This window comes from Lissotriton helveticus, chromosome 4_1 (genome assembly GCF_964261635.1).
Source record: "Lissotriton helveticus chromosome 4_1, aLisHel1.1, whole genome shotgun sequence".
Taxonomy (NCBI): domain Eukaryota; kingdom Metazoa; phylum Chordata; class Amphibia; order Caudata; family Salamandridae; genus Lissotriton; species Lissotriton helveticus.
The window spans coordinates 100074727-100101359 of NC_136063.1; the positions used below are offsets into that span (position 1 = coordinate 100074727).

General features: G+C 51.5%; 1 protein-coding gene across 5 annotated transcripts in view; it reads right to left on the reverse strand.

Moving 5' to 3' along the window:
- MROH1 (maestro heat like repeat family member 1) overlaps positions 1 to 26633 on the reverse strand; it is a 2054050-nt gene that overhangs the window by 20641 nt on the left and 2006776 nt on the right. For all 5 annotated transcript variants that reach the window (XM_078686516.1, XM_078686513.1, XM_078686514.1 and 2 more), the window contains one exon: positions 15545 to 15610. In XM_078686516.1, the coding sequence (XP_078542642.1) occupies positions 15545 to 15610 (66 nt within the window). The remainder of the gene's footprint in view (positions 1 to 15544; positions 15611 to 26633) is intronic.

The following is a 26633-nucleotide window of genomic DNA, read 5'->3' on the forward strand; positions in this document are numbered from 1 at the left end:
GTTACGGACGCGGCCAAAATGATGTTTCGGGAGCAACAGGGTCGTTTGTATGATGTGGGGGACAAAGCGGGTAAATTGCTGGCGTGGTTGGACAAGAAGGAGAGGGCGAATCGTGTGGTGCCAGTGATTCAGTCTTTGAATGGTGCGAAAGTGACTGACCCAGTTGAGATAGTGGAATGTTTTGCGGACTATTTTCGTGTGGTTTATTCCCCTGTGTCTGAGCGTGATGTTGATGACTCTCGCCTCCTGTTGCGCGATATAGCTCTGCCCTGTGTCTCCGATTTAGACCAAGTCTTTTTGGAGTCTCCCTTCTCTACGGACGAGATAGCGACTGCCATTCGCTCACTCCGTTCGGGCAAGGCTTTGGGCCCGAATGGATTGCCAATTGAGTTGTACAAGTTACGTCCTGATAAGGTGGCGCCCTATCTTCGTACCATGTTTTTGGAGTCCCGGGATCGGGGTATTCTCCCATATGATCAGCGTCTGGCTACGATCGTTGTTATTCCCAAAGAAGGTAAACCCCGGGACCTTTGTTCGTCTTATAGGCCCATTTCGCTGTTGAATGTCGAACCTAAGGTTCTGGCTAAGCTTCTCGCTACCCGCCTCCTGACGGTTATCAGCAGCTTGATTCATCCGGATCAATCCAGATTTATCCCGCATCGCAACACGGCTCTTAACCTGCGTCGTCTCCACGGTGCCATTGCGAGGGCGGGGCTTCTGACGGAGCCAGCCATTTTGGCTTCGCTGGATGCCTCGATGGCCTTTGATACAGTAGAATGGCCCTATCTTTGGGCGGCTCTTGAGAAATTTGGTTTCGGCCCTGGGTTTATTGGTTGGGTGAAATTGTTATACGCCGAACCCTTGGCACAGGTTGTGGTCAACGGTCGAGTTTCTGTCCCCTTTTGTCTTGGTAGGGGGACCCGACAGGGGTGCCCCTTGTCTCCGTTGCTTTTTGCACTTGCCTTGGAGCCGTTGGCTGCGTGGCTTCGATGGGAACCTTCCCTCAAAGGGATCCGTTGGTCACCAGATTTTGAGGACCGCGTCTCGCTTTACGCGGATGACATTCTTCTCTACCTTACCTCCCCGCGCAAATCTTTAAATGTCTTATTTGACGTTCTCACTTCGTTTGGTGCTAACTCTGGTCTGGTCATTAATTGGGCTAAGTCCTGTGTGTATGTTCTCTCGGGTGTTCTGCCCCCATTGCCGGATAGATTTCCTATTCAGGTTGTCCAGTCTGGCTTCAAATATCTGGGGATCTTTATTGCGCTGGATTCTTCACTCCGGTTCGAGCGTAATCTCCTCCCCCCGCTTCTTAGACTGCGACTGGATGTGGCCCGCTGGCGTAAGTTACCCCTGTCTCCTCTGGGCAGGGCTGCCCTTTTTAAAATGATGTCTTTGCCACGATTCCTATACGCCCTTCAGAATTCCTATGATGACGTTCCCGCAACCTATTTCCGAGAGATCGAGAGTCTCCAAAGGCAACTGATTTGGGACGGGCGTCCGCGTATTGCCCTTGCGAAACTTACCATCCCTTGGTATGACGGGGCATGGCGCTCCCTGATATCAAAAGATATTATTGGGCTACCCAGCTGTCTGCCATTAATCATGCAATGTATTCCCCGGGTCGGGATCCGGCCTTTGAGATGGATAGACTCCAGCTGCCGGGAGGGGATTTTAATAGAGCGCTTTATTCCAGATCGGCTGGGCGCCATCTTACGGGCCCGTCCAGGATCGCAGTCAGTGTGTGGCGCGCCGCGAATGTGAGTCTGGGATGGGAGAATCGACTGACAATGGCGACTCCACTTTATGCCTCTGAACGTTTGGGATGTCTCTGGTCTACTAAGGGCTTTGACCGCTGGGATATGATTGGAATATGTAAAGTGGTTGATGTCTGTGTAAAAGGTGAAGTGAAGTCCTTCGAGGCCCTTCAGGCCGAATATGACTTGGGTGATAGAGAATTTTTTCGATATCTACAGGTCCGACATGCTCTGGCCTCTGTCCTGACTCCTGGCGTGACCCTGCCCGAGTCCTCCCCCCTCGAGGATCGCATACTGGATGGCCACCTTCCCGATAGCACTATCTCCCTGATTTACAAGAAACTGATTAATAATCGCGCTGACTTACTGGTCCGGCTTAGAGAGGTTTGGATCGGTGACGGGCTAGACCTGGATGACGAAGACTGGCAATCGGCGCTCTCTTCTCCGAAAGAGGTCGCCATCCCCGCCCGTCTCCGTTTGGTTCAGCTTAAGATCCTCCACCGGGTGTATGTAACTGGTCCACGTCTAGTAGTGATGGGTTTCTCCCCGGATGGTTTATGCAAACGTGGTTGTGGGATGAGTGCTACATTTCTGCATATTATTTGGGAGTGCCCTGCGGTGGCGGCCTACTGGACTGATGTGCTTGCGGTCATGACTGTTGTGACTGGAATTGCCCTGCGGCCTGAGGCCCGACGGTGCCTGTTGAATGTGTGGGAACCCACCGACTACTCTGTGGCCCAGACTAGATGGGCGACCTTGGGTTACATGGTCGCAAAGCGGGACATTGCGCAGCTCTGGGGCGCCTCTAGACCTCCCGATGTTTTGGTGTGGGAGGATAAGATGGACTGGTCCATGTTCCGCGAGAAGACCGTCTATGTAGCTAGGGGCAGGCCCAGGGCGTGGACGAAGATTTGGGGTCAGTGGAACGACTATCTTGGGAATATTTGTACCCTTCCCTTGGTTGACCCACCCGATGTTACCCTGTCTCCCTAGGCTGATGTTCCCGAAATCTCTCATGCTGTTCTGTGATTTTCTTATCCTCCCCGCTGTCCCCCCCCCACACCTTGCCGAGTCCCGTTGCTTGGCTTTTGTGTTCCTGATTGTTAGCTTCCCCTCTGCCTTCTGGGCTGACTTTGATTAGTATGCATTCGCCTTTTTGTAGTTCGTTGTTTTTTGTATGTATAAAACGGAAAATTGTTGTGTCCTGTTTGATAATTTGAGTAACAGTTGAAGTTTGACTTCTGCCTGACCACGGGAGAGCTCTTATGCTTCTTACGTTATGCTTTGCTGTTAGCGGCCAGCCCGTGTGGTTGTAGGCCCATCTTTGTAACTCTTATTTGATTGCTCAATAAAAGTTTTTAATCCAAAAAAAAAAAAAAAAAGTTAGTCAAAAAGTGACTAAGAGTACTGCTCTTCCCGTATCTGAGCTAGCTGGCGCGGAAAAAAGAACTAACGTCAGCGCGCGAGGGCGGCGTCTAAGTACTCCGACGACGTCATCCCGGTGATCACGACGCGGACGACGAACGCGGAGTCACAGACGTCGCCTACTGACGAGCAAGGGTACTGCTGACGAAAAAACTTTCCGGATCCAGCCTGACGCCTGGGAATATTCTAAGGTAAGGAATCCAACACTAACCGGTTTCTTTCAGATGGTAGCCGTGCTGTCCTTAAAGTGCTCCAGCACTGAATCTGCATGGTCTCCGAAGAGACAGGAGCCATCAAAGAGACTCTTGGACAGCCCCATAAAAGGCAGTTGTCGTCAGCCAGGTGTGGTGCCATAGGGCCACTGTTGAACCGCTCTGCCTAGCGACTCAGTGGTATCCAGTCCACGTATAATCATGAGCCTAGCTGCGTCGCTCCAGTCAGCAACAGACAGGGAGAGTACAGCCCGAGCCTCCTCAGGAACAGTGGGCAGCACCTGCGCAACTGAATCCCATAAAGCATGGGAGTAACAGCGCAAAAGGCACACGTTGTTCACTTATGGCAGTGCCAGGTTAGTGAAGAACACATCTTTCCTATGGTGTCCAGCCTCTTTGATTCCCTATCCGGTGTGGCAGTAGGAAATGCACCAGGATTTACATGGGAGGTAGAGAATTGGACCACCAAGCTCTTAGGAAAAGGGTATTGGTTGAGGAAGTTGGGGTCCCCTGGGGCAGGGCGATGGTGGAAGGCAATCATCCTCTTCATAGGGGACCCTGTGCTGGGCTTGTATCAGGTCCCAAGCAGGACGTCTGTGAGAGCTTCATTAAATGGAAAAAGCGGTTCTGAGGGGGTGACTCCTGGTTGAAGCACCTCCGTCAAGACTTTATTCTTAACTGCCACCAAGAGCAAGATAAAGTCCAGAACCTCAACCGCCCTCTGACCACCATTAAAAAGGACGCTCCCTCCTCCGTAGACACAGTAGGGGGAGAAAGCATCTGGAGAAATGTCCAATCCTCTGGTTTCCGCCAAGTCCTCACACCAAGCGATACCAAAGGGGATGATGGATGGAGGGTTTGAGCAAATCAAACACTCACCCCAGTCAAGTGATCTGGGTTTAATCCATCATCATTCTTTAGCTCACTCCACCACCACAGTTCAGACATGGCCATATGCAAATCAGCCTGACCCTGTGGCTCATGGGAACAGTCCAGCCCTAACTGCCAAGCCGTCTTCCCTGGACCGGAAACAAGCATCCTGGGACCGGTTTCTGGCTAATCAGCCGTCATCAGCCAGGCTAGCTTGAATCCAGTGGCAAAGTGAGCAAGGGACCCATGTCTAGGCATACCCTGCCAACTTAGGGCAAGCACAGCAAAACCAAAGGGTATGATGGACGGAGTGTTGAACATTGCAAGCACTCACCCCCAGTCAACTGATCTGGGTTTAATCCATCATCATTCTTTAGCTCACTCCGCCACCCCAGTTCAGACATGGCAATCTGCAAATCAGTCTGACCGTGTGCCAAATGGGAACAGTCCAGCCCGAACTGCCAAGCCATGTTTTCCTTGGACCGGAAACAAGCATCCTGGGACCGGTTTCTGGCTAATCAGCCGTCATCAGCCAGGCTAGCTTGAATCCAGTGGAAAAGTGAGCAAGGGACCCACATCTGGGTATACCCTGCCAACTTAGGGCGAACAAAGCAAAACTAAAGGGGATGATGGACGGAGTGTTGAACACTGCAAGCACTCACCCCCAGTCAACAGATCTGGGTTCGATCCATCATCCTTTAGCTCACTCCGCCACTCCAGCACAGACATGATCAGATGCAAATCAGTCTGACCCTATGCCTCCTGGGAACAGTCCAGCCCGAACTGCCAAGCCATGTCTTCCCTGGACCGGAAACAAGCATCCTGGGACCGGTTTCTGGCTAATCAGCCAGGTTAGCTTGAATCCAGTGGCAAAGTGAGCAAGGGACCCATGTCTGGGCATAACTTGTCGACTTAGGGCGAACAAGGGGGGGCATGGCCAAGCAGCATGGCCGACAGGACGTGAGCTCCCTCAGCTCCCGTCCGGCCAGCTTCAAAATCCTGCACAGCATCTGATCCTGTGGAGCTCGGACCGCGTAGAGGGGGTCCAAGAGTCCCAGTGACCTTGGGATGCACCCGGATCCGAAGTTTACCCCTACCGGTGGGCGGTGGCGGCAGCTGAGCTGCAGGACGACGGGGCCCGGAGTCAGGCGAGGCCGGTGCTGCGGCCTAGAGCGTGGCAAGTGAGGCCTGCAATCTGAGAGCCCCTCGCGGGCAGAGTTGAGGGTAGCGAGGCGGCAGGGGAGGTGCCCACTGCCATCGGGGGCCCCCCGTGGGGTGTAGAGCTCCTGTGCCCTCTTCTGCGGACGGAGCACGAGACTGGGGTGGCAACCCGCAATAAGCCGGCGGAGGCGGCCGCGCACCCGGCACCCATTGGAGCTGAGCCATCAGTGGGGGTAGCGGCGAGGGAGGCGCCCACTGCCATCGGGGGCTTCCAGAGCAGCAGGGGGCTGCTGAAGCCCGTCCGGCCCTGCAGTGGGCAGGTGGCGAGGCCGGGGCGGTGGCCTGTTCTGGAGCGACGGGGGAGGCCTAGCTTCCGAGCTCCCTCGGATCTGGCCCTGAGGTGAGCCGATTGAAGCAAGGGGGGCGCCCACTGCCTTAGTGTTAGATTCCTTACCTTAGAATATCCCCAGGCGTCAGACTGGATCCGCAAAGTTTTCGTCAGCAGTACCCCTGCTCGTCGGTAGGCGACATCTGCGGTGTGATCGCCGGGATGACATCAGAGTACTTAGACGCGGCCCTTGCGCGCTGATGTTTTCTGTACATAGCTTTCCGTGCCAGTAACGCAGAACCATGATAGAAACCGACACTGATGTCATGAAACTAGGGCCCTGAAAGGGATGTCCTTAACCCTAGATATCGGTTCGCAGAATGGGAAGGATGGGTGGGGCGGTAAGGAATCTAACACTAACTACTGTTTCTTACAGATATATCGTTACCTAAGGTAAGTAACTTGTGCATCTGCAAGAAACAGGTTAGTGTTAGATTCATTACCTTAGAATAGATACCCCAGCAATAGCAACCCCGGTGGTGGGTCTGTGAACCAAGATCACACCAGAAAGTCCTGGAGAAAGGAACGGCCGAAAAAGCCATCTCTCAGGGACTTGGCTGTCCAAGCAGTAGTGTCTATCAAACGTGTGCAGCGAGGCCCACTTAGCTGCCTGGCAGATGTCCTTCAAGGGTACTCCCCGACCCAGGGGCAGCAGTAGCTGCTGTGGCCAGAGTGGAATGGGCGCGCAGCACAACAGGAGGCTCCTTTTTCGCCAAAGAGAAGCAAACCTTGATGCACCAGACGACCCACCGAGAGATGGTCCGCTTGTGCTCCGCCCGTCCCTTCTTTGCGCCCACGTAACCAACAAAGAGCTGGCCGTCCAACCGGAACTGGCATGTGCGGTCCAGATAGAAGGAGAGCGCACGTTTTAGGTCCAGATGGTGGAGCCTCTCTTCCTCTTTCAAGGGATGCGGATATTAGGTGGGCAAGGTGATGGACTGCCCGATATGAAAGGCTGTGACCACCTTGAGCAGGAAAGAAGGACGAGTCCTTAGAACAACCTTGTCCAGATGGACAGAGAGGAAAGGAGGTTTAGAAGATAGAGCCTAGAGCTCACTCACTCTCCTGGCAGAGGTGATGGCAACCAGGAATGCAGTCTTAAGAGTCAGAAGACGAAGATGACAGTTATGAAGTGGCTCAGAAGGAGCACACATCTGATACCCTAGTACAAGATTCAAGTCCCACTGAGGCATCAAAAAGGGCACAGGAGGAAACAGAATCACGTCGGAAACTTCAGGAGGCAAGTCAAATGGCCTCAACTGCCGCTGCTCAATCTCCACGCATGTAGGTGGAGAATGGACACGTTTCGGGTGGAGGACAGTCCCCTACTGCTGCGACAGAAGGTCCTCCTGAAGAGGCAGACGAATTGGGGGATCGACTGACATGCTGAGTAGCTCGGGATACCAGTATCTACATGCCCAGGTCCAGAGCCACAAGGATGACTTGGGCCCTGTGTAGGAAGGTGGATACCGGACTATGGTTACCCCAACTTTTTGCCTAGTGTTTAGATGGTTTTCGACTTAGTTGGCCTGGGATCCTGCTATTCAGGACCCCAGGCTATCTGCTCTCTCTGTAAAATGGACTCCATGTACTGTAAGTACATACCAAATTGGATATTGGGTCACCTTTGTGAGTGCCTGTATAGTGTACCATAGGTACCCAGGGCATAGGTGCACCCAAGGCCGACCAGGGGCTGCAGCATATATTATGCCACCCCTGGCTGGCCACCTAAATTGACACAACTGGCTGATCACTCAGCTGGGGCAAGGTCATGTAATCACCCCTTGCTTAGGTATAGTATCCCTATACCTACCTTATATATAGACACATAGTAACCTATAAGTCACTCCTATGGCAGGCCTTAACAATCCTGGAGGCAGAGTGCTTGGTTATGTGTGCGACGGTGCTCTAGCGTGAGCTGAGCCTGTCTGCAGCTTTCAGAACCATGTCCTTATAGCTGTTCTATGATATTGCCATACCATATACTCTTAAGTGCATTATGCACCTCGCGGTTAAATGCTAACTTTGGTTTGACTTTATCCAAACATGTCGCGTAAGGTGTCATACGCTTTGGAATACTACCTTCTCGCCAATTCTGGCGACGGGGGTAGCATTCCGCCCTTCTAGAGGGAGAAGACATGTTGAAACTACTGTACCCGGTTAAAGTTAACCAGAGCCCCAGCATCACAAAATGGATGCTGCTGCCACAGACACAAGTCTGACCTCCTGCTGCTGGGAGTCCTTCCAATCAGGCAGGCTTGGACAATAGGTTTCCTGCCTGGGGATGTGCGAGCACCACCCCAGACAGGACTTTGTGTATTGAGACAGGGAGGGCTGAATAGAATGAGACACTGCCTGGAGCAGGCAAGGTGCTCCATGCATACCCCAGTTCAAACCGGTTGCTGGGCCACACCAGCCCCAGCTCTGGCGCGATACTGGACAAAGGAGAGGGGGTGTAACCACCCCCCTTCCTGGTCCCACTCATAGGAGGGACCTAGTAAGCAATCCAGCCCCTTTTAGTTGTATAAAGGTAGGAGCGGAGTCCTGAGACTTTAGATTTGATCCTGAACTGAAACTTGAAACGAAACTCTGGACCTTCCACATTCTGCTGAAGCTGAAGACTGAAGAATCTCCCTTGTGGCCAAGGAGTGACCACCCTGGGCAACCAGGCACCATCCAGCAAATCAACGGCTTGCTTTGTCGACGCTCCCGCCGGGACCCGAGCACAGAGCCTGACAAGACCCAGACTTCCAGACCTCTCTGACCCTCTCTTCACGTCTGCAGCATAGCTGAGATCCGTGGAGGCGACGAGACACGTGGGACTGGACATCTTGAAAAAGTCCACGACTTGCTAACTGTGCAGCTCCTGAGGCATCCTCGCAGCTGTGCACTTGGGATTGAGAAGCCCCAAATCCGAGCTCCACCTGCACCGAAGATCAGTCCTCCACACTCCACGAGTTCTGCGTGACGCCCTTCTGCTTGTGTTCTGCTCAACGCGTTGTCCGGTTGCTGGCCCGTTGGCTAGTAGCCTCTGTGACGACAATCCTTTTGAATCAACTCGCTGGTCCGGTTGCTCCAGTCTGGCCCTTGCCTCCCTGCAAAGGTGAGGCACCTCAGACCTTGCTGGTCTGCATCAGAAGCCTTCTTTGAATCCTGCGTGGGTTGCCTTTGCCAAGGCTTGTTTATCCCAATCCGGCAGTCGACCCCTCCATCTGCGAGAACCTTCGTGGGACAGCTCCTCTCCAGCATCTGGTCGTCCTCGACGCCTCCTGGTCCACGTGGCTGAAGAGACAAGCTTCACGACAGCACCTGATTGCTCCTCGACGTCGTCTGGTTCCTTCCTGGTTCCACCCGGTCACTGGCTAGTGACCCAGACTCTGTCCCCTCTGCTTTCAGGTCCTCCTCATCTTCGATCCACCTTCGAATCTACCCGGACATCTTCCTCCTGGTCGCCTGCAGCATCTTTCCTCCAGGTCTCCATAGGCTTCAACGGCGAAACCCGACATCTTCACACCTATGCACCCGTTTCCTGTGGGTGAGGTAACGAGAGTACTTCGGTGCTCCCAAGGGTATTGACTATCCAAGTGTCTAGGTTTTTAGTTGTTTCCTCCTAGCTAAACCGAAAGTGTCCTAAATCCTTCTTTATCTAACTTCTAAGTTCCTATTGACTTAACATTGACTCTCGCGTGTGTGTGTAAAGACACTGCACGCGCCTCCTACTTCTAAACTAAGGTTCAGATAGTGTAGCCCCAGCGATTCCCGAGGCCCTAGGCCTTTCCTTTTCTCGTGAAGTGGTACTTATACCACTTACTTAGTATATGGTTTGCTTCGCCCCTAGGGCCTCACCGTAAATTGTGCAACTTAACGTATTCTGACTAAGTAACTAGTTATGTGCTTTTGCCTCTGATTTCATAAAGAGTTCAGAGGATTGTGTTAGTAAATAAATACATATATATTTTATATATATCCTGTGTGGTGTCCTTTCATTTGGTATTCAAGGGGTTACATATGGTAAAACAGCTGGCTTTACACGCCCTCAAGAGTCTTTTAGCCTAAGAGTGTTCTGTCCACGCTACCACTAGGATAGCTGGTCTATAAGGTTGACTTACAACCATCACCATAGGGTTGTTTGGACTGGTGCAAGGTGTTCACTAGACAGACCCCCCAGGATATAGCGGCATGGATTAGCAAATTTAGCGGCACAAAAATGGAAATTTAGCGGCACAAATATGAAAATTTAGCGGCAATTTTGCGGCATTTTATTTGCCCATTTTTCCTACAACAAACACAGATATCTTAGTTTTTTTAGTTATTTAACAACATGAAGCTATGTATGTATACTAATGTAAGCATTCCTCCCTAGAAACACTCTTGATTGTGGGTTTAAGTAATTCCCTTTTCCTACAGCTTGACAGTTACACGAAATGAATGTCGACAATGTAGTGGTAAAGCTCTGGTTTAGGGGTTACTTTTTGTTAAAACCTCCTGAACTCCTACTTGCATATATTGGGAATTTTTGGAAGACGAAAAATGACAGAATTAACTGCACAAGATGCGTTTTTTTCAAGAAATTATTTTTTTACATTTTCTGTTTTACGGGATTATCACCTTTGACTATTATTTTGCGCTTCCCTTTGGTGTATTTTGCCTGCCAAAGAAAGCACAAATCCACCGGCTCCCAGAGGTTCATCTGTCCATGCTTGTCCACTCCAAGCTGTTGCTGCATCCTGCCAGTGAAGAAAAAGTTTGGTCCAGTCACTAAGAAACCTTCGGTTTGAGCTAGTGTTTGTGTCTGCAGAGGTCATTCTTTCAACCTGCTCTATTCTGGCCACGAGGATACGGTTTAAAAAAACGCATTGCTTTTGTGGATTAAAGTCTTTTCTTCATTATGCGTGCCAGAAAGAATGCTCACTGGTATTTTGATGTTTTAGCCTGGGGCTTTCTGGACAGTCGAGACGGGCCCGGGCAGATGGCAGACGTGCAATAAAAGATCACGTGTGCCTCATTGCTTTGCCAAGAATGTAAAACATACTAGTTTGTAAAATTCAGTATAATCAAGGAAGAAAGATACAGACCGAAGCAGACAGTGAGGAGATAAAAAGACAGCCAGGTAGGCAGCTAGAGACAAATATAGACACAGATAGACAGCCGAAGATAGATGTCGCTATTTAAAAAAAAAAAAAAAGCCCCGTGTTAGCATTGGCTGCACATGTTGTATTCCCCCCGGGCCTTCCTCACACAGGTCAGCGAACAATCGCCCTTTCTTTCCCATATTGACCCTCGGCTCCAGAGGAGAGGGCGGGGCCTCGCCCCAGTCACCGGGAGGGTCTCCAGCGGGGGGCCAGACGCGGGAGGGGCACTTCAAAGCCCGTCACAGTGAGCTGCTAATGCCCCATTAAGCCTGGAAAGTTATTCTTTTGTGCTTCTGTGTCCTTCCCGCCCGCCCCAATAAACAACGTAGGTGGGCCCCCATGATATAGCGGCTTTTGTAATGCCGCGATTTCTACAAAAGTGCCGATTTCGCGGGCACTTTTGTAAAAATTGCAGCATTTTTACAAAAGTGCCGATTTTGATGCAAATCGCGATATTCTGGAGGGTCTGACTAGAATAGTGATCATCATATACCAGGCCAACTTTTCACACCCGGTCTCGCCTGATCTTCTTCAGCACTCTGGGCAGAAGTGGTATAGGCGGAAAGGCATACAACAGACCACAGCTCCACTCGCGACGAAAAGCGTCGCCAAGCAAGTGCCGCCTTGGAAATTCCAATGCGCAGAATGGATGACATTGCGTGTTCTCTTCGGTGGCGAATAGATCTAACCAAGGCACTCCCCACTGCTGAAAGAGACCTTGCGCCACATCCGAGTTCAGACGCCATTCGTGATCCATCATGCACCGGCGGCTGAGTTCGTCCGCCCTGACGTTCAGGGAACCTGCAAGGTGTTGAACCACCAGGGTGACGCCCTGGTGTTCCAGCCATTGCCAGAGGCGCAGAGCCTCCTTGCAAAGGGTCCACGACCCCACCCGCCCTGTTTGTTGCAGTACCACATGGCGGTGGTGTTGTCCGTGAACACCTGCACTACACTTCCCCAGACAGAGGGAAGGAATGGCTTCAGTGCAAGTCGGATCTCCCGCAGCTCCAGAAGGTTGGTTGATATGGAGCCGGGACTCCACCGGAGACCAGAGGCCTCTGATCTCCCTCCCTTCCATGTGGCCCCTCATCCCAGGAGGGACGCATCCGTTCTCACAACGTGCTCCGGTTGGGGTAGGGAGAGAGATCTGCCACTGACCCAATCGCGGTTTGTGAGCCACCACTGCAACTGACTCGCAGTGCCCTTCGGGATCAGGACGTGGTCGGACAGGTTGCCCTGATGCTGTACCCACTGAAACTTCAGGTCCCACTGGAAAGCCCACATCCGCCACCTGGCGTGATGCACCAGAAGAATGCAGGAGGCCATCAGCCCCAGGAGCCGCAGCATCAACCTGACCGAGACTCGGGATAAAGGCTGAGAGATCGGAATCAGAGCCTGAATATCCCGAACCCGCTGCTCGGGGGGATAAACCCGAAACTGCGCCGAGTCCAGAACCGCTCCGATGAAAAGGAGATTCTGAGAGGGGCACAGGTGTGACTTTGGAACGTTGATAGAGAACCCCAGCGTGTTCAGGAGGTCGGCCGTAGTCTGGAGGTGGGAGACGACTGTTTGGGGCGAGCCCGCCTACAACAACCAATCGTCGAGATAGGGGAAGACTGAAACCCCTGAGCTGCGCAGATGAGCTGCGACCACTGCCATCACTTTCGTGAACACCCGAGGGTCGCTGGTAAGGCCGAAGGGGAGCACTGTAAACTGAAGTGCTCGTGGCCTACCGTGAACTGCAGGTAGCGACGGTGGGCCGGCAGGACGGGGATGTGGAAATACGCGTCCTGCAATTCCAACGCTACCATCCAGTCTCCTGGATCCAGGGCAGCTAGGACCTGAGTCAAAGTCAGCATCTTGAACTTCTCCTTCCGGAGGAAGACGATCTGTAGGTCCAAGATAGGGCGTAGGCCTCCTTTGCCCTTCCTGGGTACCAGAAAGTAGTGGGAATAGCAACCACGTCCTACTTCTGCTCAATAGCCCCCTTGGCCAAGAGGGCCGTAACTTCCTCCTGCAGAAGTTGCAAGTGATCCCCCGACATGCGGGGGCACTGCGGTGGCATGGCTGGAGGGGTCGCCTCGAAGGGGAGGGAGTAGCCCCTTCGGACGATTTGCAGCACCCACCTGTCTGACGTGATGGTACACCAGTGGAGGAGGTGATGGTGAACCCTGCCCCCCCACTGGCGTCGAATGGGCCTGAAATGCCGGACTAGGAAGTCTTAGAGGCAGATGCTGCGGGAGCGGATGTGGACTGACCCTGCCGTTGTCCCCCGGCACCGCCACGGCAGTAACCACGTCCGATACCGCTTTGAGACTGGTTCTGCGGCCTGTGGCTGGCTGGACGTGTGGGGGCGCCCCTTCCTTGGCCACGAAAGGGGCAAAAAGCGGAAGTTTGCTGGCGTTGGCCTAGGCCCAAGGACTTGGCCATAGCCCTGGAGTCCTAGCAACGCTCCAGCGCACTGTCCGCTTTGCCGCCAAAGAGGCGACGGCCATCGAAGGGCATGTCCATGAGCATGGCCTGGACATCTCCCGAAAAGTTGGCAGACTTCAGCCAGGCGTGGTAGCGAACCACCACTGATGTTGCAATCGCTCTACCCAGCGAGTCAGTGGTGTCAAGTCCACACCGGATCGAGTAGCGTGCTGCATCCCGGCATTCCCCCAGTCCTCCTCGTCATCCATCTCCTGATAAGCAGGCAAAAATAATGGAGCCGGGTCATAGGTGAAGGCCTTACCCATCGACGCCGGAGACGGCGCCGGTGCGACGCTGGACACGGACTGGGGCTGAAACTGGGGTCCACGTCGTCCGGGGACAGCGTCAGGAGCGACACCCTCTGGGTCGGTGCCAGCGGAGGAGTCGTAAGGTCGACTGGCGATGACCCGGATCTAGGCCTGGATCCTGCTGGGTCAGGACCGGAGTCGACTACAGCACCGGGGCGGAAGCACCCGCCGGGGCCGGAGCCACCGGCCCGCTAGGGCTCCCAGTCAGACCCGCGGGGCCCGAAGGTGGCTCAGCAGGTTCCGACAGAGGGAAGTGTGACCTCATGGCCGTGAGGAAAGCACTGATCTCCTCCACCGTCGCGTACAGCCCAGAGACCGGCGGGTATAGAGTTGGACGCGGCGCCTGCGGCTCCAACGGAGCCGCCTGGGCGGTGTCGCCCGCACCTCCAGCCGCGTCGCGCGAGCATGGGGAGGAGTCAGAAGAGCGAGGACGCCTCTTCCACTTCTTTTTCGAATGCCTCGACTTACCGGAGGACTTGGAGCCCGACGAGTGGTGGTGACTTGACGAGCGGCGATGACTGCGGCTCCACGACCAGTCCCTCGACTTCCTCCTTGACCGGGACCTCGAGCGGAGCCGACTGCCGGACCTCGAGCAGCTTACGGGACCGCTCCCGTCTAGCCTTCAAGGTCAAGGCCCGGCAGTCGGGGCACGACTTGTCATCGTGGTCGGCATTGAGGCAGTAAAGGCACCGACGGTGGGGGTCGGTCACCGACATCAGGCGGTGACAGGCCTCGCAAGGTTTAAAACCAGGCATCCCTATCGACACCGCAAGTCAAAGGTCGACTCGAAAAGTGATCAAAAGAGAACAAAAAGGTTAGTCGAAAAAGGACTAGAGTACTACTCTTCCCGGATCTGCCCTTGCTGGCGCGGAAAAAAGAAGAACTGACGTCAGCGTGCGAGGGCGGCGTCTAAGTACTCTGACAACGTCATCCTGGCGATCACGACGCCGACGACGGACGCGGAGCCGCAGACGACGCCTACCGACGCGCAGGGGTACTGCTGACGAAAACTTTCCGGATCCAGTCTGACGCCTGGGGATATTCTAAGGTAAGGAATCTAACACTTACCTGTTTCTTTCAGATACTGGTTATTTCTGAAGGAAGCAAACAATCGAGGAGTGCCAGAGACCTAGTGCTGAAACCACTGATTTTCGCCAAATAAAAAAACCTTACAACACAGCATTCTCAGGTGCAGCACCGAGAATATGGAATTCGCTACCCCAGACATCAGAAGGCTACCCAACCACACAAGATTCAAGAAAGAAACCAAGATCTTCTTAAGGAGTAAATTCTTACCGCAAACATTACAGAGCATCCATACATGGCTCGCCCAAATACTATTGCTCAAGGACACGAGTTTTAGAGCTAATGTCCTTTGTCCATTACAGGGCTCTTGCTTACCTTGGGGACATGGTCCCTCTAGTCTTTCAGCATGCGAACGTACTATAACAGTTATCAAAAGAAATAAAGATGTCAACTTTGAACTGGACTGGAATATATTAATGCTATACAGATATATGTACCGGAAAAGTAACCATGCCCTGAACATGTGTAGCGCTCTGATACCCTACGGGGTCAAGTTTGCGCTATACAAAACATTGAATGAATAAATAAATAAGATGAAGCTTTTGAAGCTTGTCAAGCACACAGAAAACACCACCACAGCACACTAAGTATTCAAAGTGTAACGTAACTAAGCTGTAACTAACATATTGAGACATGCAGAATATTCTTCCAACTGGCCCGTTATAGCTCAAATATATTAACAAGATTGCATATGTAGTGACATGTTCCTTTTTGAAGCGTGTCTTTTACTCACAAGAAAGTAGGTGGTCTAGATCCACTTGCTTACAGTGCTCCTGCTTCATGTGCAATACCAAAAAGCCTGTAGTAATAATAAACAGAATTATTACATATTTACAACATCAACATCATTAGCAGGGTGAAATGAAAGCTGAGATTATCCCAGCTGATCACAATGCTTAAGATACTGGCACTAAATAACAAGTTAATTAGCTTCAGTAACTCACTATCTGATAGAGAGAATCTAGCAGACTCCTTACCTGATATCAGTGCACTCGTGTGGTTCCTACACAGGCACAGTGAACTTCACTTTTGGCGCCGACGACACCACACAGAGACGCAACCTCTGGTGTGCAGGGGTACTGCTCATGAAAAGTTTCCAGTTAAGGAATCTGCAGCAAGAAGTCTCTATCAGATTACTGTTAATTGCCTGAAATATACGTTCACTGGGAGAATTAAGTGGGGACAGAAAAATAAGACTTAATTGGCCTGTTTGTCTACCTTTCATGGGTGAGGAGATAACAGGGACTGCTGCTAGAAGATCTACTGCCCTGTTGTTGATGGGCATTAGTAACTTTTAACTACCATTCCCCATATTATGTGGCCTTGCCTTCAAACGAGGCCCATGATTGTTATGTGGGCAGATCATCTTGGTTGACACTTTATGCAGAAGGTGTTAACTGCTGTTTCCGACTTTAAGAGAGGGCAATACGGCTTCTGTGAGGAGTGATCTTAGCAGGAGAGCTTGTTGTGCACCATAAGTGTAACAGAGGGCCACATCACAGCTGTATTATCCCTAATTGAATTGAACAGGAGGTGGATAGTGAAATATACTGTTACTAAGCACTAGACTGAGGATACCTGTACTACAACGTGTTGAATATTCTGCAATTCATATCTAAAACAAGACCCAAGAGAGGGTTCTCTAGACCCTCTGGCACGAAAGACTCAGTCAACGTACCAATATGAGACAGAAAATCCGATGGACTAAAACCCACAGAGCGTTACATGGGTATGGTGTGCATTAGGGAACAATCCATCCTGTGAGATTTACAGTAATAGTTAGTGGATCCTTAAAACCCCTTTCATCATGAATATAAACACTGATTAACACTAGGAAGCTGGGAATATAGTTTCAAGATTGGTTAAAATTATAATCTTATTGTAGTGCACACAATATTCTGGCTACTCTAGCTCACTGTAAACTCTTCTCTATTTGAATATTCCCCGGGGATCAGACTAATATTCAGAAACACTTTAGCAGTATTCCTGCTTGCCGGTAGGTAGCAACGTGCAGCTCTGCACTGAAGTCGTTTCGTTTCAGAAGGGCTGCGCAAAGCTGCACGTAAGTGCCACCCATGCGTACTAGCATCATTTGCTTTCTAGGATGTCTGTGCTCCCATATGCAGAGCTCTTTAACAGATTGGCTGTGACCACTGCGCAGATCTCTAGACCTGTGGGCCTTTTTAGATAGAGCCTTACAAATATCTAGAACAAGCACTTCATTTGCTTACATAATGGTAGCAGGCTTGGCTTTGGTGGAATGAGCCTAAAAGTCTTCTGGGGCAGCTTTTGGGCCACTACATACCAGATTTTAATACAGAGCAAATTCCAACAAGCACTGGTTCTCTTCTCCCCTACCTTGTCCTTTTTCGCTCAAGTGAATCAAATAAACACTTGATCGTCCCCCGATGGGCTTTGGTACAATCAATGCAAAAGCTAAAAGCTCTTTTAGGATCCAACTGATGGAACCTTTCCTCCTCCTTTGAGGCATGATGCGAAGAATGCTGGGAGACTGATGTTTTGCTCAATGTGAAAAGGAGTCGCAGCTTTTGGGAAAAAGGAGGCCTAGATCCTTAGGACCAACTTCTAGAAAGAAAGTTATGTATGATTGGTTCAAAGCAGTGACCTGCAGCTCATTTACATGTCATGAGGATGTTATGGCGATGAGGAAAACTGTCAAGAGGATGAGAAGCTGTAATGGGCAGTTCTGTAGAGATTCAAAGGGAGTGCAAATGAAAAATGTAAGGACTACATTCAGTTGTCACTAATCAAAGGAGTAGGCGGAAACATTAAGTTGCAAACATTTTTTTAAAACTCATAACAGGTGATTTAAATAAAGAGGGCTGATCTGAAAGAGAGCCATCAAGGTAATTCCAGTGTGCAAAAGTGCTGATATTGCACGTACTTGGAGGTGGAGAAAAGATCGAGCCAAGGTTCTCCTCATTCTCCGAAGATACCTTATGCCACTCTGGGTGCAACTGTCGATTGTTATTGGCTAGGTCTTCTCTGGCATTTAGAGGTCCCACCTGGTGGTGTATCACCAGGAAAATCCCCTGGTGTTCTAGCTACATGCAGTAGTCTAGTGCCTCCTTACACGGGGTCCAGAACCTCACCTGTCCCTTCTTGTTGCAGTAGCACATGGCAGTGGTTTTGCCCATGAGCACCTGCAATAGCCTCCCTTTGATGGATGGGAGGAAAGCTTTCAGTATCAAGCGGAAGGTCTGTAACTCCAGACGGTTGATGGAGCTGGGCCTACACCAGAGACCAGATGCCTCTGATCTCCACCTCTCCCAGATGGCCTCCCCAATCCAGATCAATGCATTGGTCTCCACAGCTAGCTTTGGGTGGTGTAAGGGGAGGGGTCTGCTGCTGGTCCAACCGTGAACCAGCATCCACTGCTGAATGTAGCCTGCAGTCTCCTCCAAAATCTGGGTGCAATCTGATAGATTCCATGACACTGTCCCACTGGGTCTTCAAATTCCACTGCAGGCCCTGCGTTAGCCACCTGCCATGTTTTACCTGTAGAAGGCAATCAGTTAAAGCAGCTTCAGAATCATCCTCACAGAGATTTAAGACAGAGGCTGAAACAGCAGGATCATAGCCCGAATGTCCTGGACTCCCCACACAGGTGGGCAGCGGGTGGGGGGCTGGGTAGGGAAGATTGGCAGGAGGCATGAAACTGCAATGCACCCAGAATACTTCAGAGGAAAGGTAGCATCTGCGAAGGAGTCTGGTGTGACTCAGTCACATTGATAGCAAACCTTAAAGACAAAAAGAGGTTTATTGTCGTTCGTTTGGAGGTGTTTGAGAAGTTGCTGGGTAGAGTTTTCCTTCAACAGCAAGTCATAAAGGTAGGTGAAGACTGGAACCCCTGAACTTCGTAGATGTGCTGCCACCACCGGCACTGTTTTCGTAAACACCCAAGGAGCACTTGCGAGGCCAAAGGTGAACACGGAGAGCAAAAATTACTCCTGGTCCTATGTGAACCACAGACTGTGCCTGTGGGCATGCAGGGCAGGTATGTGAAAATAAGCATCATGCAGGTCCAATGCCAGGACCTGTGCTTGAATGTGCATCTTGAATTTGTCCTTCTCCAACAAGGTACTGACAGGGCTAATATCTACAATAGGGAAAAGGTTTCTGTCTTTTCAGAACAAGGAAGCAGTGGGAGTAACATCCAGTTCCTACTTCTGAGACCGGAACTCTCTCTATGGCACCTTTGGCCAAAAGGGCCTGCTGTTCTAGCCATAAGACAGATAGATGGTCCTCCATTAGCCGCCCTGAAGGCGGTGGAAAGCTGTGGCGAGGTAGGAAGAAATGGAAGGGCATAGCCTCGGTGGACAATTTGGGGGACCCAATTGTCTGTCGTTCTCAGGACCAAAGGGAATGGATAGGATGCTGGCAGGCACACCATAATGCACAAATTCAAAAACATCCCAAATACAAAGGAGGAATTTGGACCAAAGAACATGTGACCAAAATATTTGGAGGTGAATTAACACTTTGGACACAAAAGTTTGAGAATTGATTGATGTTATTACATGAAATCTGAAAATCCACAAAAGACTAGTGATTTATAATCCACATGAAGAGTAACTACAAATAAGACGAGAACCATTGGTGACATTGCAAATACATTTGTTTGTTTTGTTTAAATTGCCCGTATTCGCATATTAACCAGTGCATTTGGGGACTGCACTTGAGAAAGTACAGCCAGTATTTTGAACACTGGCTGTGCCAAAGTGAATATGCTACTTACCAGTATGCATCTGTTCTTGGCATGTAGGGCTGCTGACATTCATAACTATAGCATAGATCGCCGCCTAGTGTTGGGTCCGGATGATTGCACATTGTTGTCCTGGAAGAGTCTTCGAAGTATCACGAGATAGGTGGCTCCTCCCCTGGACTACAGTGCGCATGGGCATCGACTCCATCCCCAGATTGTTTTTAGCCATTGTGGCGAAGATGGAGTGTAACAGTGTGAGCGATGACCATGCTAAGAGTAAGTGTAAATTCTGCAGCCGCTACAGGCGCCGGGGGAGGAGGGTGGGCGATATGAATGTCAGCAGCCCTACATGCCAAGAACAGATGCATACTGGTAAGTAGCATATTCAGTTCGAGGCATGTGGGCTGCTGAATTCATATCTATAGCATAGAATATACAGCAGTCCCTCCATTAACGGCGGCCGCCTGTGCCAGCTGCAGACGTTTGAAACAGTGTCTTAAGAACAGCCTGCCCTACAACTGCTTGGAGTGCACATCTACACAGTAGTGTTTAGTAAATGTGTGTGGTGTAGACCATGTGGCTGCTCTACAAATGTCTTCCAAAGGGATATTACCAAGGAAAGCCATGGAGGCCCCCAACTTGCGGGTGGAGTGGGCTCTGGGGGGGACCGTTAAAGTGCGCTTAGCCTTGTGATAGCAAATCTGAATACACTTAACGATCCACCTGGCTATACCTGCTTTGGAAATGGGGTTGCCTTTGTGCTGGGCCGAAAAGGCAACAAAGAGTTGTTGTGTCTTCCTAAAATCCTTGGTCCTATCGATGTAGTACATCAAAGCTCGTTTGACGTCAAGAGTGTGGAGCATTCTTTCGGCTACTGTCTCTGGGTTTTGAAAGAACGCGGGCAGTTCAATGGTCTGATTGACATGGAACTGTGAAACCACCTTAGGAAGAAATTTAGGGTTAGTGCGCAGCACCACCCTGTTCAAGTGAATTTGTATGAATGGCTCTTGTACAGTGAGCGCCTGGAGCTCACTAACACGTTGCAGAGACGTAATGGCTATTAGAAAAGCCACTTTCCATGTTAAAAACTGAACCTCGCATGAATGCAGAGGCTCAAAAGGTGGGCCCATCAGCCTGGTGAGGACCACATTAAGGTTCCATACAGGAGCCGGCGGGGTCCTGGGAGGGATGACCCGTTTTAGTCCTTCTAGGAAGGCTTTAATGGCAGGCACTCTGAAAACGGAGAGATGCTGCCTGTTTTGGAGATAAGCCGCTATGGCGGATAAGTGTATCCGAATGGAAGCATATGCCAGATTGCATTTGTAAAGATGTAACAAATAACAGATGATGTTGTGAGTGGATGCATCTAGCGGGTTGATGTTGTGTTCTGTACAGTAAATGAAAAACCGCTTCCATTTTGCTGCATAGCAAGCTCTGGTGGTGGGCTTTCTTGCCTCCCGTATGATATCCATGCAGTCGGGAGGCAAGTTAAGGTAGCCAAATTCTAAGACTTCAGGAGCCAGATCGCCAGGTTGAGCTGTTGCGGGTCTGGGTGCTGAATTTCGCCATGGCTCTGCGTCAAAAGTCTGGGCGTGAGGTGCAGCCTTTGATGCGGTACCACAGAGAGTTCTAGAAACGTGGTGTACCATGGTTGGCGCGCCCACGTTGGAGCAACCAGGATGAGTGTTATCGAGTGTTGCTTTAGCTTTCGTGCCACCAGCGGTATGAGAGGTGCTGGGGGAAAAGCGTACGCAAATCTGCCTGACCAGTTCATCCATATCGCATTGCCCTGAGACTGTGGGTGAGGGAACCTGGCGGCAAAGTGTTGGCATTTTGCGTTTTCCCTTGTGGCAAACGGGTCTATCTGTGGATGACCCCACTGCTGGAAGTACGGGTGGAGTACTGATGGATGTATCTCCCACTCGTGCATTTGGTGGCTGTACCTGCTGAGCAGATCCGCCATCTGATTGTCCTTGCCCGGGAGGTGTTCCGCCATGAGGAAGATGTTCCTCTGAATGGCCCACTTCCACATGCTCTGAGCCAGATGAGACAACTGTGGAGAGTGTGTACCTCCCTGCTTTTGAATGTAGTACATGGCTGTCATGTTGTCCGTCCGGATCAACACGACTTTGTTGCACAGATGTACTTTGAATGCTTTCATCGCCATGAAGATTGCCATTAGTTCTAGGTAGTTGATGTGCATCTTCTTTTGCTGCGTTGCCCATAGTCCCTGCACCGTGTAGTGGAGTACATGAGCTCCCCAACCCTGGAGAGATGCGTCCGTCTTCAGGATAATTTGTGGCACAGGCTCTTGGAACGGTCGGGCCTTGCAAAGGTTGTGTGGATTCCACCAATGCAGAGAGTTGTATGCCCGACCGGTCACCAACACTAGGTCTTTTAACTGTCCTTGAGCCTGATTCCACTGACGTGCCAAGCACTCTTGAAGCGGACGCATATGTAGCCTCGCGTGCGGGACTATGAAGATGCAGGAGGCCATCATGCCTATCAACTATATGAACACTCGTGCCGGAAGCGAGTGTTGCGGTCTGAACCTCTGGATCAGCGACTGAATGCTGTTGATCCTCACAGAATTCGGCTGAGCCGTGGCTGCTAGAGTATTTATTGTCGCGGCCAGATACTGCCGCACATGGGCTGGCTGAAGGTGCGACTTGGGATAATTTAGTGAGAATCCCAGATTGTGAAGAAGGTGAATGGTGTGGGACATGTTGACGGCGCACTGCTGGGCCGACTTTGCTTGGACAAGCCAGTCGTCCAGATAAGGGTAAACGTGAAACGTTCTGCCTCCTGAGGTGCGCAGCCACTGTCGCCAGGCATTTCGTGAACACCCTGGGCGCTGTGGTCACCCCGAAAGGTAGGACCTTGAACTGATAATGCCGACCCTGAATGGTGAATCAGAGGTATTTTCGGTGTGATGGATGTAGTGGAATGTGAAAATACACATCCTTGAGATCCAAGGTTGCGAGGAAGTCTCCCTGGTTGAGCAACGGAAGAACTTGCTGCAGCGTCAGCATGTGAAAGTGTTCCGAGAGAATATACTGGTTTAGGGGTCTGAGGTCCAGTATGGGTCTGAGGGACCCGTCCTTCTTCGGGATTAAGAAGTACAGGGAATACACTCCTGTGCCTTCTTCCTCCAGTGGCACGAGCTAGATTGCCCCTTTTTGCAGCATGACAAGTACCTCCTGCTGCAATAAGTGCAAATGCTCTGTGGACATAGGACGGTGTTTTGGTGGCATGTTGGGTGGAGTGGATGTTAACTCCAGACAATAACCGAACTGGATAAGTTTCCTGACCCACCTGTCTGTGGTGATGGATTCCCCGACAGGGGCAGCGGCAGGGCGTCACTGTTTGTTGGTGGCGGAGGAGCGGGAGTTGTTATTTCCACGGCCTCTGCCCTTGGCACTGTTGCCCCGATAGCCGCCTCTACTCTGCTTGGTGTAAGAGGACTGCGCCCCACCTTTAGTGTATTGCGTTTGCTGGGACATCTGGCCTCTGGAAACACCTCTATTGCCTGAGCGACGAAAAGTACTGCCCCTAAACTGTTGGGACTGGAGAGCTCCCATGGACTTTGCAGTCTCGGTATCCTTCTTTATTTTTTCCAGGGTGGTATCCACCTCGGGACCAAATAACCTATCAGGGTTTACCGGCTGATTGAGGATGGTGGTTTGTATCTCTGGCTTGAAACCGGAGATTCTGAGCTATGCCTGACGTCTCAACATCACACTGGTGTTAATGGCCCTGGCCGAGGTGTCCGCCACGTCCAGTGCACACTTAATAGAAGCGTTGGAGATGAGCTTCCCTTCCTGAATGAGCATCTCCGCTGCCTCTTTATACTGATCAGGTAGATGTTGTAACAGGGTCTCTAGTGTGTCATAGTGCGCCCTGTCATATCTGGCCAAGAGTGCCTGAGTGTTCGAGATACGCCAGATATTGGCTGCTTGAGCCGCCACCCTCTTCCCTGATGCCTCCAGAACTTTAGATTCCTTGTCAGGGGGAGGAGCATCACCAGTGGTTTGCGAATTCGCCCTCTTCCGGGCATTAGACACGACCAGAGAGTCCAATGGCAACTGGCCCTTGATGTAGGTAGGGTCGCCAGGTGCCGGCTTATATTTCTTTTCAATTCTAGGGTTGATTACCCTGGCACGTGTGGGTTCTTTAAAAATGTCTGCAGCATGTTTGAGAACCCCTTTCAGCATTTGGAGAGTCTTGACAGTCTTTTCTGCCTTGGAAAAGGTATCAAAGAGGAAGTCCACTTCAATAGGGTCAGCATGCAGCTGGACGTCATGGTTTTTAGCTGCCCTCTCAATTAGAGCATTAAATGCCGCAGAATCCTCAGTAGGAGAGGGTTTGACATTGTACACCTGATTCCCCTGCATCTGCCCAAGAGTCCTGGTGATCCTCAGGATCAGTGTTGGCAGGAAAGTTATACTCCTCGTCATCACCTTCCCCAGCCTCCACATCTGAATAAGTGGGTGAGGGTGTAGCAACTCTTGGAGTCCATGGAGCAAGTGGCTCAACCAGAACCGGGGAATCCGTAGAAGGCTTCTTGCGCTTCAAAGGAATAGTGTAGGACTCCAAAGGCTGTGTCGCCGTGATCTTTCTCTTGTAGAGGGTAAGTTTACCGGTGTCGGCGTCGATAAAGTGTTCCGACTGCTCCTCCATTAAGGGTTGTCGATGCTTTAAGCTCCCAAGCTGCTGAGAAGGCCTCGACCCTGCAGACCCTTGCACGGGCGCTTCGGCGACCGACCTTGGTGCGAAGGCCTTCGGTGCCACCTTCGGCGGCACCGTAAACAGGAGTGGCGTCGAAGACTTTGGCGTTTTGGCAGCCTGCTTCGGGGTGGAAGCATCCTTCGGATCGACCGCTGAAGCCTTGTTCCTGATGCGATGCAGTGAGTCCGACACCTGCTTCGTAAAGGAAGCGGACGGTTTTGTCGACCCGACAGACGTCCTCGGTCCACCAGCGTGTGAAGACTGGAGTGTCGATGTCGTGGTCTTTTCCGGCCGAGGCACAGGATCAGCCCTCTTAGGTGCGCCGTGTCCTCCTTCCGCGTCGACGGCCTTCGGCGCCGACGTCAGTGGGTCGGCGGCCTTGACAACAGGGTTTGGGGCCACCGTCTTCGGCTCGACGCCCTTGATCGATTTTGGATCGACGCCCGTGACCGACTTTGGCTCGACGTCTTTGTTCGGCTTCACCGGGTCGACAGCCTTCTTCGACTTCGGCTGCCCCGACATCTCGGAAGACGAGGAGGCGGCCAGAGGGACAGACGTCTTCTGTTTCGACGGCATCTCCATCACTTTCGTTTTCGTCGACACCAAAGGTTTCCCTTTCGGTTTCGTTTTGACCAACGGCTGCGCCGCAGAAGTGTCCGTAGCCGGGCCCGTAGGGGAGGCCCTGGATCTGGGTGTAAGGTCTTGGGTAAGGCCGTGTGGCGATCCCTCGACCTGAGCCTTAGTGATTGTTCGAACGGGGCATAGCTCTTCGCCTGAGCTATCTTCCATGGCCCCATAGGCCTCATTGTCGTCTCCTACCTCGTCGACGACTTCTTCTGCATCGAGCGCATCAACGTCGTAGTCGTAGTCGATCTCCTCCGCTGGAGGTGAAATCTGCAAATGAACTTCTTGTTCGTCTGCTTCTTCTCCCTCGAAGATGTCCACCGGTGCCGGGGCCGACTTCTGGGCCTCCAGGCACGCCACGCGCCGAAGTCGAATCGTCTTCTTCGATCGAAACCGGGAACAAGCCATACAGTTGGCTTCATCGTGGTCCGGCGACAGGCACTTGTTGCACACCGGGTGGACGTCGATGTGGGGATACTTCGATCCACACACGGGACATTTCTTGAACGGGCTCCGTTTCATGATGTGTGAGAAGTTGGCCTGATGTGCAGTGTTCACTATTCTAGTGATCACTATATATCAGTCCAAACAACCCTTATTGATGATTGGTTGTAAGTCAACCTTATAGACCAGCTATCCTAGTAGCATGGATACGAGCAGTCTAAGGCTAAGACTCTAGAGGGCGTGTTAAGCCAGCTGTTTTACCATCACATTACCCCTTGAACACCCAGTGAAAGGACAACACACAAGTGTTATGAAAATAAACAATGTATTTATTAGAATCACAACAACCCTGTACTCTTTATGAGGACAGGGTGCTAAGCACACAACAAAACTCTTATGAAAATACTTAAGTTAGCACGTTATACACAAATGCCCGAGGGGCACGAAAAACCATATATTCTAAAAGTGGAATGCGAAATTACTAGCAGGTAAGTACAGTACTAATAGGCTTTGGAATCGCTAGGACTTGACTAGGGAATCGTTAGATTACTTCTAGGAGACCTAGGGGACTCGGGTGCAGAGTGTGCACTCTCACGCGGGATGCGGGACAAAGTCTATGGAAGCTAGTAAAGGCAAAGTTAGTGTTCACGGGCGCACCCGACCTGGTAGGGAGAAAACGACAGTGGATCCTGACCCTAGGATAGTGAGGCTATGCTGGGACACCGAAGTGCCGAAGTTACCTAGCCCAAGGGCTGCAGCTGCATAGGTCTGAAAAGACGTCGGGAATCTCGTTGCCGGACCAGGAGCCTGGAAGGAAGAAGTTGCTGGCAGGCGACCAGTGAAGGAAAGTTCGATGGATCCAAGCCTGGATCAAGGAAGAAGGAAACCTGAAAGCAGAGGGGACCAAGTTCTTAAATCACTAGCCAGTGATTGAGTGGGCACCAGGATGGCACCGGGCGAAGTCACCGCAGTCAGGTGAGTGGGCGCTGCTGGGCTCTGCAGTCTCTCGGACCAGGAGGCGTTGTCGGCGACCAGGATGGAGGTGCGAGCTGTCCCACGAAGGTTCTTGCTGTCGACGTCGCTGGACCCAGGATTGGGCAACAAGTCTTGGCAAATGCAAGGCCCACGCGGTGGACCTAAAATGGCGTCTTGGGCGGACCAGGAGGGTCCAGGATACTTCTCCGATGGAGGGAGGCAAGGGCCAGTCTGAAGCAACCAGACCAGCAGCAGTGTTGTCGTCGGGCGTCGTTCAGAAGGCCACAAGCCAGCGGGCTAGTAGCCAAACAACGCGGTGAGCAAA